Source organism: Stegostoma tigrinum, chromosome 15, assembly GCF_030684315.1.
Source record: "Stegostoma tigrinum isolate sSteTig4 chromosome 15, sSteTig4.hap1, whole genome shotgun sequence".
Lineage (NCBI taxonomy): Eukaryota > Metazoa > Chordata > Chondrichthyes > Orectolobiformes > Stegostomatidae > Stegostoma > Stegostoma tigrinum.
The window spans coordinates 38040615-38057632 of record NC_081368.1 but is presented as its reverse complement, the minus strand read 5'-3'; the positions used below and the strand labels follow the sequence as shown (position 1 = coordinate 38057632).

Below are 17018 nucleotides of genomic sequence, written 5' to 3'. Positions count from 1 at the left end.
GTTGGTCCAGTTCAGCATTCCCTTAGGCAACCAAAGGTAAAATATAATTTTGCTGATGAATTGGAGTGGTTAGTTAATCAAAAAATAACATTGGTCCAAGTACTATACGTGAAGGAATACTGTCTTGGTTATTATGACACAGAAGTAGCCTGATAGTGTTATCACTGGACTGTTATGCAGAGACCCAGATAATGTTCAGACCAACACGGTGGAACAGTGGTTAACATTACTGCTTCACAGCACCAGGAGCCCGGGTTCAATTCCAGCCTCGGGCAATTGTCTGTGTGGAGTTTGCATGTTCTCCCCATGTTTGCATGGGTTTCCTCTGGGTACTTCAGTTTCCTCACTCAGTCAAAAGATGTGCAGGTTAGTTGCATTGGTTATGCTAAATTGCCCATAATGTTTGGGTGGGAAATGCACAAATAAGGTTGGCGTTGGATCTGGGTGGGATGCTCTTTGGAGGGTCAGTGTGGACTCGATGGGTTGAATAGCTTGCTTCCATACTGTAAGGATTCTATGATTCTGTGAAAGAGGCCAGTAAATCCATTGAATCTACACAGACTCATACTTTCAGCCCCATTATCCCATTGTACAATTGCAAATTTATGTCCCTGAAATGTTTACCTGTTGCCCTTTTGAAATCATTCATTGTGTCAGCTTTATTATTGGCAGTGAGTTCGTGTATAGTCTTCCAGTCTGAAAAAATACTTTGAACTCCTATCTACCCATAAAACATGCTGTATACATTTCACAGTTGTATGTATTATCCTTTTGAACTTGCATCTTGCTTAACAAGCTTAGTAAAAGGTACTTCATTAAATGCTTTGTAGGACAGTGTCTTGAACTGCACTGCCCTCATCCATGCATTAGGTTACCTCATCTAAAATTCAATCACATTAGTGAGATATTATTTCCTCTTCGCAATTTAGTGCCAACTCATTTATTGCCAACTTGTTTATTACTGCTTTCTTGTTCAAGTGAGGTTAATTTTCTTTCGGATTATTGTTTCTAAAAGCTTCCTTGCTACTCACACAAAAACTAGCTTTTTGTTTTGCTTTTGCAATGTGAGCAATGCTATTGTTTATTGTCCTCGAGGTGATTTGCTAGTTGGTTGCTATTGTAGTCCATGATGTGTAAGTACAGCTACAGTGCTGTAAATGAGAAATTGCATGGATTATGTTCTAGTGACAGTGAAGTAGTGGCAATATAAGTCAATGTTAGGCTCCTTGAGGGGAAATTGCAGCTGATGCCGGTGTTGTCATGCAACTACTACCCTTGTTCTTATGGTAGCGCTTTGAGGGTTTTCAATGTACAGTCACGAGAGATTTGGAAGATTCCTGCAGTGCAACTTGTTGATCCTGCCACTGTGTGATAGGAAAGACTACTTAAGTGAGCTACTTTGTTTTGAATAGTGATTCAGGACCTTAAGTGTGCTGAAGCTGTATTCATTCAGTAACTGAAGGAAATAAGAGCAGGAGTAAGACTTTTAGCACCTTGGTTCTGACATCATTCAGCAAGACAATGGCTGATCCTTTACCTCAACCCCATTTTTCTGCATTATCCCCATATCCTTTGATCTCAGAGGGTTGGAACTCTGTCTCAGAAAGGTGATGGATGTAAAATATTTTAATGTTCTGAATATTTTTAAGACAGAGCTAGATAGATTCTTGTTAGACAAGAAGCCAAAGTTTATTGGGGATAAGGCTAACTTCTGTGTACATCAAGGCTAGTCACTGACCATCGACCCACATATGTGTTAACATAGTTTCACATCTACCACAGCTAATTTGCCCCTCCTACCTGCTCAGTTTTGTCTGCTCAGGTTTGAGACCTCCATTTTGGATAAATTACACTGCTTTCAAACTGAATGTAAAACTTCTTCATATTTAGGTCAGCCTTTTAAGACCCTGTTACAACAAGATCAGTTAGCCCTTTTGCATTGTACAGTACTACATTTAAAATAGCCCACTTTCTAGCTTCTTTCTCAACATAACTGTTCTGGAAAAGCATTTTGTGTACTTTCCAGGAATTCATCCTCTATGACATTATTGCTTATTGGGTTTAGCAAATTTTAAGGTTCCTTGTGATAATGGTATTATCCTTTTGCATGCATTTGTAATTGCCTGATTTATACCTTGCCACACAGTACCAGTACTGTTTGATGACTTGTAAACAGTTTTCACGCATGTTCTTTGCTCCTGGCTGTTTCTTAGCTGCACCCAAACTGATTCTACATCTTGATATTGCTTTCTCATATACTTTTGTGCTGATCTCATTCTTTATTAACAGTGCTACCAAGCCTCCTTTCTGTTTTTTTTGTTAATCTTTCCTAAATGTGAATATCTTTAAACATTCAGTTCCCAGCAATATTCACTTAGCAGCCCATTGTCATGACAGTAATTAGATCATATCAATTACTTCCCGTTTGTGCTGTCAGTTAATCTACTGTCTGCAAATGCTGTGCACGTTCAGGTAGAGTATCTTTAATTCTGTCTTTTAATATTTTCTAGCTTTATCTGCTGATACCGCCTTCACTTTTTATATGCTTTGTCCCTCCTTGCCGCACTCAGATTATCAAATTTCCTTAATACTACCTTGCTTTACCGTCTAACTTATTACATCTTCCCACATTTGATTCCTCACTTCTGTTATTTAGTTTAAGGCTCCCTGTACAGATCAGCACAGTTCATGTGAAAATTTTCAAAATGATATCATTCACCACTTTTGATGCCAGTGCCTGTAAATAAACCATTTCTCCCACATAAATCTTTGAGTCACACATTTAAATCTTTAACCTTTATTCATCCGTACCTTTGATGTTCTGCACTTTAATTTAGTCCCTAGCCACTTATACTGTAAGTAGATCCATTTTCCTAGCGCTGTTTGTGTTGGCATCTGTGTCAACCATGAACACTGGATTCTCCTACTATTACAAATTCCTCTGCAGCCAGGAGCAGGTGGCCTCAACCCCTGCACCAAGCAGACAACACAGCCTCTGGATTCATACTGTTGACTAAAGAGAACCGTGTCTCTCTCCCTGACTCTATAGTCCTTACTGTCTCAACATTCCTATTAATGCGCATTAACTTTGCACTTTGAATCATAATGCTGTGATCAGTGCACTCATCTATCTTCTTGCCTTACTATTAATCTTACAACAGTCTGTTTTCCTGTGATGCACTCTGTTCAGAACATGGTTGGTCTGGATAGATGCTGCTGTCCATCTCTTGTCACATCTATTTTTTTACGTGCCAGTCACCATCTCTTGGCCGTCCTCTCTTTTAGATCCTGTTGTCTGTCTCTGGATCCCCTGTCGCCTGCTATTTCAGATGATACTACTTGCCCCAGGTCGTCCTCTTGCCAACTATTTTATGTTCAGCTGTCTGAATCTGGATGTTCCCCATACCCACTCTTTTTAGATGGCGTTGTCCATCCCTTCCTTACTCTGACTATTTTAAGTGCTCCTGTTGGTTTCCTGTTAGTTTCTGGCTACCCCATCTCCTGCAGTTTTATTTGCTACCATCTATCTCCAAGTCCTCCTTACTCTCACTTATTAAGGTGATACTGCCTGTCCATGATTTCCTCCCTGCCCCTGTCAGATAGCGCTCTCTTCTTGTGAGCCCATCTCTTGTCTGTTCTTTTGAGGCACGTGTATAGTATTCAAACAGTTCCTTCATTTAGTCATTGTAGACGGTGGACAAACTAACATTTGCTGGGTTACACACGACAAAATCCCTACTTGAAGGTATATTCTCTCTTCATATCTTGGAATGTTTGGACATTTGAGGCCAATACCTCTGTGGTATTTCCTTAAGTTAATTTTGATGATTTGGACCAGGTGGTTTGTTTATTACAGATATTGCTGGCCTTTCTAGGATCTCTGCTTGCCTCATCCAATATCGCGGCACCCCTCACTTATTATTGCTTTAGTAAGTACTGATGCAAAGTAGTCTGGGCTTCTGCCTCCACTGGAAAATCTCCAATTTGATCCCTATTTGGCCTCATTGCTCCTTTGATTAGTGTTTTTACTGTTGAAATGCCCGTTTGAGATATTGTGGGTGTACAATTGTTAGCCAGAGGCTTTTGCTAACATTGTCTTTTTGGTGAATTTTTTTATATTCATTCGTGGAATATGAGTGTGTTTGGTTGGGCCAGCATTTATTGCGCATAGAGCATTGCAGTGGGTCTGGGGTCACATGTAGGCCAAATGGGGGAGGGATGGTGGAGTTCTTTCCCCAAAAGACATCAGTGAACCAGAGAGGTTTTCTTACTATTGGCAACAGCTACATGATCACTACTAGGTTAGCTTTATTTTAAATTCCAGATTTCGTTGAATTCAAATTTCCTCTGCCAAAGTGGGATTTAAGCCTGGATCCACAGAATGTTAGCCTGGGTTTCTGGATAACCAGTCCAGTGACATTGCCGCTATGCCAATGTCTCCCCCTTTTGTGACTACTTTTATAATTCTCTTTCAAACAAAAAAGTTTTAGATTTCTCAGCATTAGTAGTTTTGAAATCCAGGTTAAAATCAATTCATTCTAGATTAGATGTTTTCTTCACTTCCCACCTTGACCCTACAGAATGTTGGTATTTATTAGCAGAGTGCACCAGGGAAAGCTTTCCTTACAATGTTCAACATGTTCTTAACACAATGAAAATTCTTGTTTTGTATGCAGCAGCAGCAGGTACAGCAGCAGCAACAGCAGCAACAGCAACAGCAGCAACAACAACAACAAGTTCAGCAGCAACAGCAGCAACAAGTTCAGCAACAACAGCAACAACAGGCTCAGCAGCAACAGCAACAACAACAGGCTCAGCCCCAACCACAGACACTGGGGATGCAGGCCATCCCACCTCAGCAGTCTATGGTAAGCCTTGGCTACAATGCGTAGCAACGTAAAGCACACTTGACTTTCAGAAGAAAGTGCAGCACTATCTGATGCTTTAATTTATTGCTCAAATTGAGTTACTACACAAAGTAATGGCCAAGAAACTTTTTTGAATGAATTCATCTTTTTCCCCCTTTTCCAATGGCATATGTTTCTGATTACAAGCAAAACTGAGATCTTTGCTGGTTCAAACCTTGCCCATGCTGATTTTGCTGAACTTTGCTATAACCCTTGTCCGTGCTTCTATTGCTGTTAGCTAAAATGACCAATCATCCACTAGGGTTCCTGCTCCAGGTCACTTTTGACTCATGTTGGAAAATGTGTATGTGTTTTTGACGTGTTATGTTCCTGTGATGTAAAATCCCCTTGGCGTTTCTCCATCTCGTATGAAGAGTTACTATTTTATTAATGGACCTGAACTGCAATCATTTGTGCGGGAGAGCTTGTATTTTTGAATATGTATCTATTTTTTAGAAAACAAGTATGAGGTTGTGATGAGCAGCAAGTCCTAGATTTATTCATCTTATTCCAAAAATAAGACACTGAGAAAATTAGCATGTTTTGTTTTTCGTTTTTAAGTTCCAGCGACAAGGAATGCAGCAGACACAACAGCAACAACAGACAGCGGCACTGGTTAGGCAGTTGCAACAGCAGCTTTCAAGTAAGTTTAATTACCTCCAGTTGTTTAAATACACTCATCATGATGGGGAATAAATAAAGCCTAACAGTATCATATACTGTGATCCAAAATCCCTGTTCGGTTCCTCAGTGGTATTCCCACCTTTCCTCAAATTGAAACACAGAATGAGGACTAGGTCTTATAGTCCTTCGAGTGTTTTAATACCATTCATTGAAGCCATGGCTGATCTGTGACCTGGCTTATTATACCTGCCCTTGCCACATTACCCTTGATACTTTTAGTGAACCTATTAATATAAGAGTAAAAATTAAGTTGATTGGAAATCAGTTGTCGTTTGGGGAAGATAATGCATTACCTCCAGACCAGCATATATTTTCTAAAGTGTGAGACATGAAACTGCAAATGTGGTTTAAACAGGCTTTGTATAGCTAAAGCATGACTTCTAACTCTTTGTAATTTAGCCCTCTGTTTAGAAAGGCAGACTTTCATTAGCCTTTATGATCATATTCTGTGCCATTCCTAGTATTTTGATTTTTAAAAATTCGTTCATGGGATGAGGGTATTGTTGGCATGGCCAGCGTTAATTATCCATTCCAAATTGCCCAGAGGACAGTTAAGAATCAGCCTCTTTGTTGTGGATCTGCATTTGCATGTAGGCCAGACCAGGTAAGGATGGCCGTTTCTTTCATTAAAGGACATTAGTGAACCATGTGTGTTTTTCTGATAAACGACAGTTGATTTATAATCATTATTAGACTGTTAATTCCAGGTATTTATCGAATTCAAATTCCACCATCTGCCATAACGGGATTGCAACTTGGGTCCCCAGGACATTATCTGGGTCTCTGGATTGACAGTCCAGTGATAGGTCGTACGAGGAAAGGCTAAGGGACTTGAGGCTGTTTTTATTAGAGAGAAGAAGGTTGAGAGGTGACTTAATTGAGACATATAAAATAATCAGAGGGTTAGATAGGGTGGATAGGGAGAGCCTTTTTCCTAGGATGGTGACGGCGAGCACAAGGGGGCATAGCTTTAAATTGAGGGGTGAAAGATATAGGACAGATGTCAGAGGTAGTTTCTTTACTCAGAGAGTAGTAAGGGAATGGAACACTTTACCTGCAACGGTAGTAGCTTCGCCAACTTCAGGTACATTTAAGTCGTCATTGGACAAGCATATGGACGTACATGGAATATTGTGGGCTAGATGGGCTTGAGATCAGTATGACAGCTCGGCACAACATCGAGGGCCGAAGGGCCTGTACTGTGCTATAACGTTCTATGTTCTATAATATTGGGAGGCCATCACAATATAAACCATTATCTCCAAATCCAATCAGACCTGTAATTTTTATGTTTCGCCATTTTAAAAAGTCACCTTTTGTTTTCAGTTTTGAATCCAAATTGGGTAGCCATACATTTGGCTTTATTAAAATCCATTTGTCACATTTTTGCGTGTTCACTTCACCTATCAACACCTCTTTGAACTGCACGTTTCATCTACACCACATGGAATGCTGCTTATTTTGATGATAATAGCAACTTTGAATACCTGGCTTATAGCTCTATTAGTTAAGTTAATAAATACAGAGAATAGTTGAAGCCCCAAAATAAAGTATTGGAATTAGTAACATGCTGCCAATTAAAAATATATGCCAATATTCCCTGCTATGCTGCTCAACCAATTTCATCGGTTGATCGATCAATAATTTGCTTTTAAATCCATGAGTTTCCAATTTCGAATCATGCAGAATTCACTTTTTGAAAATGCAATTGTAGAAAGTTTACCACATAGCAAAAGGCCTTTTGGCCCATCATGTCTGATACAGTCAATAAAATGAGCTTCACAGCATCATCCCAGTTCCCTGCATCTGGTCCATATCCCTACAGTTTATGGTACTTCAGCTTAACAATCTCTTATGAAGGACCTTCACAAGTGCCTTGTAGAAGTCCGTGGCCTGCAGAATTTTAGGAAAATGCATTAAATTTTAATACTGAATAATACACAATATATTCCAATGAATTTGCAGTTGCTTTTCACGCTGGGTAGTTAGAACATTGAGTTTGTGCAGATCTCTTGACAGCTTAATAGTGTGGTCTTTATGTCATTAGTACTTAGCCATATAAACTGTGAATTATTTGCATATCTGTTATTTCATTCAGTATTTTAACTCAGTGAAGCCTACATGTTTCTCAGTTTAAATTCAATGTTCAAGTTTTATAAAATTACATAAGAGACACCTGTTCTTTAAGAGATGGCAGTGTGGAGCTGGAGGAACACAGCAGGCCAGGCAGGGGTCCTGACCTGAAATGTCAACTTTCCTACTCCTCTGATGCTGCCTGGCCTGCTGTTTTCCTTCAGCTCCACACTGTGTTATCTCTGACTCCAACACCGGCAGTTCTTACCATCGCTGTTTTTTGAGCTTCATTTTTGAGTGAGATGTTAGAACTGGTAAGATTCCCAACCTTGTGGTTGCAGATGTTATAATGCAGAAACACCCTGTGAATATCTTTGAATTGTACATATTTAGAGAATTGGATGAGCTGTTTATATGGTTCAGTTAGTTAATCCATCAGTTGAGGAGAGTCCAAAATTAGAGGGGATAGGTTTAAGGTACAAGAAGAAAGGTTTGAAAAGGGCCCGAATGGCAACGTTTTCACACAGATTGTGCATATTATCGAAGAAGCTGCCAGAGTAAGCAGTAGAGGCAAGTACAATTACAACGTTTAAAAGACATTTGGACAGGTATGTGGATAGAAAAGGTTTAGGGGGATATGAACCAAGTGCAGGCAAATGGGACTAGTTCAGTTTGGGAAACGTGGTCGGCATGGCACCTGGGGATGGCAATGGCCAAGTGGTGTTATCGTTGGACTGTTAATCTGAACACCCAGATAAAGTTCTGGGGACCAGGGTTCGAATCCCACCACAGTGATGGTGGAATTCAGTAAAATAATGATGATCGTGAGCCCACTGTTGGTTGTTGGAAAAACCCGTCTGGTTTATTAATGTCCTTTAGGGAAGGAAACGGCCATCCTTATCTGGTCTGGCCTGCATGTGACTCCAGACCCACAACACTATGATTGACTCTCAACTGCCCTCTAGGCAATTAGGGATGGGCAATAAACGCTGCCTGGTCAGCAGTGCCCTCATGAATGAATGAATGAGAGAGAAAAGTGTTGCCAAAGGTCTTGTTTCCATGCTGTATGATTCTAGGTCTCTGTTACACCTTTAAGATTGACTTCTTCCAAGCTCATTAACCCTATTCAGAAGGAATTCTGTAACAAAACGACTTGTACGTTTTGTTTTTGTGAGCTTCATTCCCATTACTGCCTTCTTTGTGAGCTCAAGTCTTCTCCTTATCACAGATCGTAGCTTTTGAGAAACTAGAGGTATCTTGTCATTGTTTGCTGTCCTTCTGTAACCAGTATTGATGGATACGTGAAATAATCCCAAGCTGTCTCTTTGTGTACAGTTTCTTTCTTCACTGTCTGCCCTGATAAATTTAAATGAAATATGAAACGGTTCGCAGTTAGGAATTTATAGCCACCAACTTCTCACTTAAGGGAGTAGTAATAGATGTTGTGATGCACACTGACCTGCTAACCATTTGCAACATTTATATTCATATTTCAGACTTCCAGAATCTGCAATATTTTGCCTTTATAATCAATGTAAAATGTTGCTTTGACAGCGGGTTCGAGGCTAGTGAGTACAGTTTACCTCTAGAAGTGAGACCAAACTGATTGAATAAATGACGTTAATAATTATGCATGAGTTTTTTTGGGGCAGTGTTTCTCTCCTTTTGATGTTCAGTCTAGTTGGAAACTATATCTAGAGTTAATTGGCTATTTGACCCACTGTCTCTTCTTTTGTTATTTTAATTCAACAGATTCACAACCACAGAAGAATGCAAACCCATACTATTAATGCTGGAATCTCCTGAAATAATTGTTCACCTCTTGGCCTATGCCAGATTTTGTCTACTGTTCTCCAAAGGAATGTCACTGCTGTGACTCAAGCTGTAGTGTTGGACACAGAGACTGACTTTCTTATGGAATTGGCTCCTTAATTGACCATATCCTCATGTACTTAACGGGTTGCTCTCAATGCATGTGTATTCATGATTAGAAAAATTGTTTTTCAGCATTAAAAAGCTGAGAGATGCTGGTATATTTTTCCAATCCTCCTCCTCTATTCCATCCCATCCTGTCCTCTTCAATGAGGTGACCAGGAAGGCTGAACCATTGGACATCTGTGCTCAACAACAGTACTTCAGCTGATGTGCATTTAACTGACAAGGTTGCCGTAGATCTTGCACCTGAAGAGCGATCCAGCACAATTTGTAAACCTTGCAGGTCTGCTAGTTATTGCCAATGATAGAGATTCACAGGAGATCATCTTGTTATTGAGACTGACTCTCCCAGCAGCTACACCAGCGCTGTTTTTTTTTTTAAAAACATATATATATTTTTATATATATATATATATAAATAAATTTATACATTTGTGTATATGTATACATAGAAAGCACTCTATGAACATTTATTTTTGTTTGTTTTCATTAATGTTTCATATTGATGCTCTTTAAACAAAAGAACACAAGGAATTATTGACCATTTTTCTCTTATGCTTGGAAATCACTGACCTGTTGTGGTATGACTCAATGGGACCATCAGTTTGGTAGTTCTCCACATGACCATTTTTCATATGTGAACCTATACATAGGCTGCTTAAGCACATGCACCGTCATAGCTAATCTAGGAGTGCAGCTTCCACGTTGGGTTGTTAGATAATGATCAGAAGCCAGAATATGTGCCTTGGCATATTAACAAAAGGAACAATTTTATAAAGTTTAAAAATAAATATTCCAACCTGTTTTGCAGAAATAAAATGCAAAATGGTTTTCAGATAGGTCATCACTTGTCATTTTAACACATTCTAGATTAAGAACTGAGCTGTAAAGTTTGTATGTACACTGGGGAGAAATGATGGTTCAGAAAGACCATAATGGATGAAGAATAAACTTTAGTTGCCACTGCATCTTTTTCAACTATATGCTTGTATTTGTTTCTTTGGTTAATTTGAGGGGGTAAAACAGCATCTCTCAGTCTTCTAACAGTTATAAGGACAATAAACATGATAGTTTATTGCATATGTTTGCCACGTTCAATGATCTGCATGAATTCAGAGTGCCCAGTGAAAGTAAGGCCTTTTATAATAGAGATAAAGTAGTCAATGAAGTACTGTTGATGTTACTGCATTCTTCAAGAATGCTTTTGTAGTTCATTTATTGGCTCCTATCATTCCCTAACATGACTTGCCTGGTTGACAACAAAATTTATTAGTAGAGAATTAACAGTTGTATTATTTTCCAAGTGTGGAGCTACCAAAATTCTCTCAATGATGGGGTTAAATTGAGAAACTTCAGATGTTGGCATCACGACTTCTGAAAATTCATATTTATCACCCCAGTGCATTTCTAAATTTTAGCCTCCAAGGCAGTTTTCAGTTTGTCCACCCACTGATTTTTCTTGATTTTTTTAGAAAAGTTATGGATTACCTATTCTACTTGATGCAGATCTTCAACTTTGCATGAACTTTGGCTCATTTCAAAGGTTTTTTTTCCACACAAATTTGTTTTCGAAAGTTGCGGGTACCAGAAGAAGCACAAAGTGCAGAGCACATAATGCTTTAACAGATATCTTAAGCATCATGGAAGTAAACTACTGAAATTGCATAAATCTACATGGGTGGGAATAGAGAGAGGGGAAGGTGGCAGGAAACTCTCCCAAATACCTGTTTATGAAAAAATTCATGGAATAGGTTACAAGTAATGTATAATAACTTTCTTTCCCACAAAGATGTAGTACAGTCAGCCTGACAGATAAAAGAATATCACACTGTATAGAAAGAATACTGTGTCTTGGTTTGTAAAACTGTGCCCACATATTAAAAATTATGTACATTTTTTGGTAATTGATTTCTTTTTCTTTAAGATATTCTAATGTAAAGATAAAATTCAAGATAGTGTATGTATAAAAATTGTACATGTGCTGTTTTTATATATATATATATATAAACACAAACCAAGGTCAACATGATCGAGATGACAAAGTGAATCCGCAGACCTGGATCTCAGTTTTTTTTATGACATTTTACATGTATTTCATAAATTCATAATTGTAAATTGTTTGAATATATTCTTTGAGCATGAAAACTTTCCTTTATCATAGTGAATAATTTTTGCTTTTCACTTACTGAAGCCCTTTTAAATGGACATGGGCACATAGTGTTTAGCACTGCTGCCTCACAGTGTCAGGGACTTGGGTTCTGCATTCAGTCTTAGATGAATGTGGACTTTGAAAGTTCTCCCATGTCTGCAGGATTTCCTCTGGGTGTTCTGATTTCCTCCCACAGTCCAAAGATGTGTAGCATAGATGGATTAGCCATGGGTTGATGTGGAGTTGCAAGGCTGGGTTTGGATGTGATACTCTTTGGAGGATCAGTGCAGACTCAATGGGCTGAATGGACTCTGCACTGTGGGTTTTCTGTGATTTTACTGCTCAAAACCATGCAACTGAACTTCAAATTTACCATTATGTGTATATAAATATGATCAGCAATTTGCCAGTCTTGGGTAGAACAGCTATTTTTGATTACATCGCTATTAATAGCATCTTCTGTATCTAAAAGGTCCAGTTTAAGGTTCAAAACAACATATCCACAGCTTTTTTATTTAGACTAATTCTCAGATACAAAATCTTACTCAAGATGCATGCTTAAAGAATATACAAACCTATTGAATGAAATTTCAACTTAATTAAGAGTTCACAATTGTTGTAAAAATCCATATCCTATTCACTAATGTCTTTCAATGTCCAACCCAAGAGTCGCTGGATACCACAATCACTGAGTATGTTATCCAAGCCCTGAAGGTAATATCTACCAGACTATTTGCAGGTAAAATAACTTATACGAAGGAAAGACCTACTTAAACGTGGTCTACCTGCAGTCAATGTATTTGTTTGATAATATTGGGGAAAGTGACTATTGTACTGTGATTGTGGAGACAAAGTCATGCTTTCGCATAGAGGACACGCTCCCATTCATATTACCTGGTTGTACTGCTGTGCTTCCTAAATTTAGCAGCTGAAAACTGTCCATCTGTACAAAATTGCATACAACCACAATCTGTAGCCTTATTACCCAGAATGGTATTCACCCTATTCTAATGAACATGTGAAGGATCAACCTGATTCAAGGTAGATTATAGGATAACATACCAGGAGCAGTGCTGGATATTGCTAAAAGTAAGGTGCAAACCTGGTGAGCATTAATACAGGATTGTTTGCATGCTAAATACAAGCAGCAATCAAAAGACAGGTAACCAACCCCACAGGCAACAGAGCAGATCCATGCTTTCCAGTTCTGCAATGTACAGTTGGTAATGCTGGACTCTGGAACATAGAATCAGAGAGATATACAGCGTGGAACCAGACCCTTCTGTTAACTCATCCATGCTGACCGATATCCTGAATTGATCAAGTCATAGTTGCCAGCATTTGGCCCATATCTCTCTACACCTTGCTATCTAAGGTTTAGAGCTAAATGAACATAGCAGGATCAGAGGAGTAGGAAAGCTGACGTTTTGGGCCTAGACCTTCCTTCAGAAAAAGCCTCCCTCTAAACCCTTCCTATTAATCTACCCACCCAGATGTCTTTTAAATGTAAGTGTACCAGCATTTACTACTTGCTCTGGCAGGTCATTTCATGTATGCACCACACTCGCTGTGAAAAAGTTGCCCCTTAGGCCCCTTTCAAATCTTAGCCACCCTGTCCCCTTAAACTTATGCCCTCTAGTTTTGCACTCCTTTACGCTGGGGTAAGGAAGCCCAAAACTAGACCTTGACTATTTACCCTATTCGTGCCCTTCATGATTTTATAAACTCCTAAAAGATCACCGCTCAGCCTCTGACACTCCAGGGAAAATAGTCCCAGCCTATTCAGCCTCTTCTGTCTACCTCAAACCCTCCAAACTTGACAACAGCCTTGTGAATTTTTTCTTTCAAGTTTCACAACATCTTTCCTGCAGCAGGGAGACTGGAATTGAACACAATATTTCCTAAAGTGACGTAACCAATGTCCTGCATAGTCACAACATGACCTTCTAACTCATATATGCAATGCACTGACCAATGAAGGCACACATATCAAGTGTCATCTTCACTACCCTGTCTAGCAGAGACTGTGCCTGCAAGGAATTATGAGCCTGCACTCTAGGTTTCTTTGTTCAGGAACACTAATCAGGACCTTACCATTAACTATACGAATCCTGTCCTGATTTCCCCCTCTGTTATGTAGCACCTCACAGTTATCTAGATTAAACTCCATCAGCCACTCCTAAGTCTATTTGAACAGAGTCCCATTGTACTCTGAGGATACCGTCACTGCTCACTACATCACTGAGGATGTTACCAAGCACGGTAACAAAACATCTGCAAAACAATAAACCAGCTCAGCAGGCAGGCCAGCCAACCTCAACACCCACAACCCGTGCTATAGATCTATTCCAAAAACCTTAGAGACTACATCACCAATTTTGCACATCAGTTGAAAAGAACAGGCTGAAGCATTTTCAACCACCTTCAGCTAAATCTGATGAGTGAACAATCCATCACAAGTTCCTCTTGAGGCTTCTCGCATTATGGCCATCAATCATTCTGTGTCAAATATCAAGAAACAGTTGAGGTACAAGTTACAATAAAGTTTAGGGTTCCTAACTATATTTTGGTTGATGTACTGAATACGTGTGCTCCAGAACTAGCAATCCCATTATCCAGCTGTTCCACAATAACTAGAGCACTGCAATCTATTCAATAATGTAGAAAAGTGTTCAGGTTAAAGGAGAGGGGGCAATCAGCCCAAAAAGGGGATTTATGGATAAAAGAAAATGGGTATGGCTGATGTATTAAACAAATTTATCTGTGTTTACAAAAGAGGATGAAGCTGTCCAGGCCTTGGTAACAAATGAAGAAAATCTTTAACTGGAAGGTATCAAAATTAATAAGGGACATTTAACATTGATAGGACACCAAAACCAGATGGGGTGCACACAAGGATTTTGAAGGAAGTGAGAGTACAAGTTGTGGAGGCACTGACCATAAATGTTTTAGCCTCGTCTGGACTCCAGGATGTGCCAGAAAACTGGAGAATTGCCAGTATTATGGTTACCTTTTTAGGGAACATTGTAGGGATAATGCTAGCAATTATAGACCAGTTGGTTTAACTTCAGTAGTGGGGAAGCTTTTGGAAACAATTATTCAGGATAGAATCAGTAGTCACATGAAAAAGGGCAGAAGAGTCGGCATGGATTTCTAAAGAGGAAATTGCATTTAACTGACCAGCTGGAGTTTTTTGAAGAACTAACAGAAACTGAAGAAGGGTCCAGACCTGAAATGTTAGCTTTCCTGCTCCTCTGATGCTGCCTGACCTGCTGTGTTCATCCAGCTCTACACCTTGTTATAACAGATAAGGTTGGTGATAGTCATTACGACGTGTACATGGCCAGTTTAGTTGGGAGAATGGTTAATTTGAAGTAGGATAGTATGGAGTTTCAGAAAGGCATTGATAAGTTAGTGGAATGTGTGAATAGATGTTAGATGCAGTTCAACAGAGGGAAGTGAGAGTTTCATGCACTTTGTCTTTCAGTGTTCTTTCAACTAATGTTAAGTAGATGTAGGAGCAAAGGAACTTCGGTGCATATGTACCCACATCCTTGAAGGTGACTAGGTATAGAGCTGGATGAACATAGCAGGCCAAGCAGCATCAGAGGAGCAGGAAGACTGACTTCCTACTATCATTGAAGGTGACTAGACAAGTGAAGAGAATATTAAACAAAGCATACAGTGTTCTTAGCTTTATTAATAGGGGTGTAGTATGCAAGAGCAAGAAGGTGACCTTGAAGTTGTCTAAAACACTTGTTGGACCGCAGCTGAAGTTTTATGTACAGTTGTGGACACCACATTGTAGGAAAGGTATGAATGCATTGGAGAGAATGCAGAAGTGATTTATTAACATGGTTCCAGTTATGAGAATCTTCAGCTGTGGGGATAATTTGGAGCAGTCAGGACTGAGAGAAGGAGGCTGAGAGGAAATCTGATTTAGATGTTCAAAAGCATGAGTGGGCTGGACAGTATAGATGGAGTGAAGCCATTTCTGCTTGTTAAAGAAACAAGAGGTATAGCTATACACAAAGGACAAGTAATGTAAGCAGTAAACTTGCTCACACAGTGAGTTGTTCGTGTCTGGAATGCAGTTCCTGTAAATGTGGAGGCAGGTTCAGATGAGGAATTCAAAAAAGCGTATTTTTCTGGATGGTAATTGTGTGCACCGATATGAGAAAAAGATAGGAGACTGACATTAGAGTGTAGAGCTGGTGTAAGGTCAAATGACCTCTTTCTGAACTGCAATAATTCTTTGATTCTGGGAAGTATGTGCTTTACACAAAAGACAAGGTAGCTTCAATATGACCAATTGCCACACCATTAATCTAAACTCATCAATAAAGTGCTTCAATGTCTCATTAACAGTGCCATTAGACAGCACTTTCAGCAACAGCTTGTTTACTAATGCTCAATTTGGATTTGCAATAGGACCTAGGCAAAGTTCAAGCTTGGCCTTCAAAAAATAACAAGTTAACATCAGTATCATATAACTGCCAGGCCACCGCCATCTCCAGAAGGACCTAATCTTATCAAAATTCTTATATCCGGTAGCGTTATCATCACTGAATTCTTGTACCATCCACCTGATTGGCCATATAAATATGATGATTACAAAATTGGGTCTCTGGCAGACAATTCTGTGACTGATATTTCCTGTCTCCCCAAAGCCTGTCAATCATCTAGAAGGGGAATAAGTTAGGAGTGTGGCAGGATACTATATATGTACGTGAATTAGTGCAGCTGCAACAAATCAACTTACAAATTTAAAACAGAATTGTTTTTAAAACCTTGCAATGTTCTCCCAACCACCAGTGTAAATGTACCTAGAGCACAGGACTGCAGTGGGTCAAAAAAGTAGCTCACCACCATCTCAAGGATAATTCAGAATGGGCAATTAAAGTTGGCCTTGCCAGTGATGATCTTAAGAACAAGTAGTGAAAATTGTATCTTTTGAAGTCCAAGCAATTCATACCACACTTTGCCAATCGACCTAACAAGCTGTGAAGGCCATAGCTGGCGTTCAACTTGCTGAAACAATATACATTCTAATAAAATTGAAGAAAACAAGGCTCTTCAGAAAGGAACAGTTTTCTTGGTGGGCTTTTGGCACAGAAATAAAACAAATGGGAGCAGAAGGCAGTACAGTGGCTCAATGGTTAGCACTGCTGCCTCACAGCAGCGGGGATCTGGGTTTGATTCGAGCTTTGGGTGACTATAGGGAGTTTGCATATTCTCCCATGCCTTTGTGGGTATCCACTGGGTGCTCC

The 17018-nt window shown here is 39.4% G+C and overlaps 1 protein-coding gene across 2 annotated transcripts in view; it reads left to right on the top strand.

The window, feature by feature from the left end:
* Positions 1–11656, top strand: part of med12 (mediator complex subunit 12) — a 173691-nt gene extending 162035 nt beyond the window's left edge. For both annotated transcript variants that reach the window (XM_048544257.2, XM_048544255.2), the window contains 3 exons: positions 4677–4868; positions 5469–5550; positions 9417–11656. In XM_048544257.2, coding sequence (XP_048400214.1) covers positions 4677–4868; positions 5469–5550; positions 9417–9454 — 312 coding nt within the window. In that variant the 3' untranslated portion in view covers positions 9455–11656. The remainder of the gene's footprint in view (positions 1–4676; positions 4869–5468; positions 5551–9416) is intronic.
* Positions 11657–17018: the final 5362 nt, after the last annotated feature.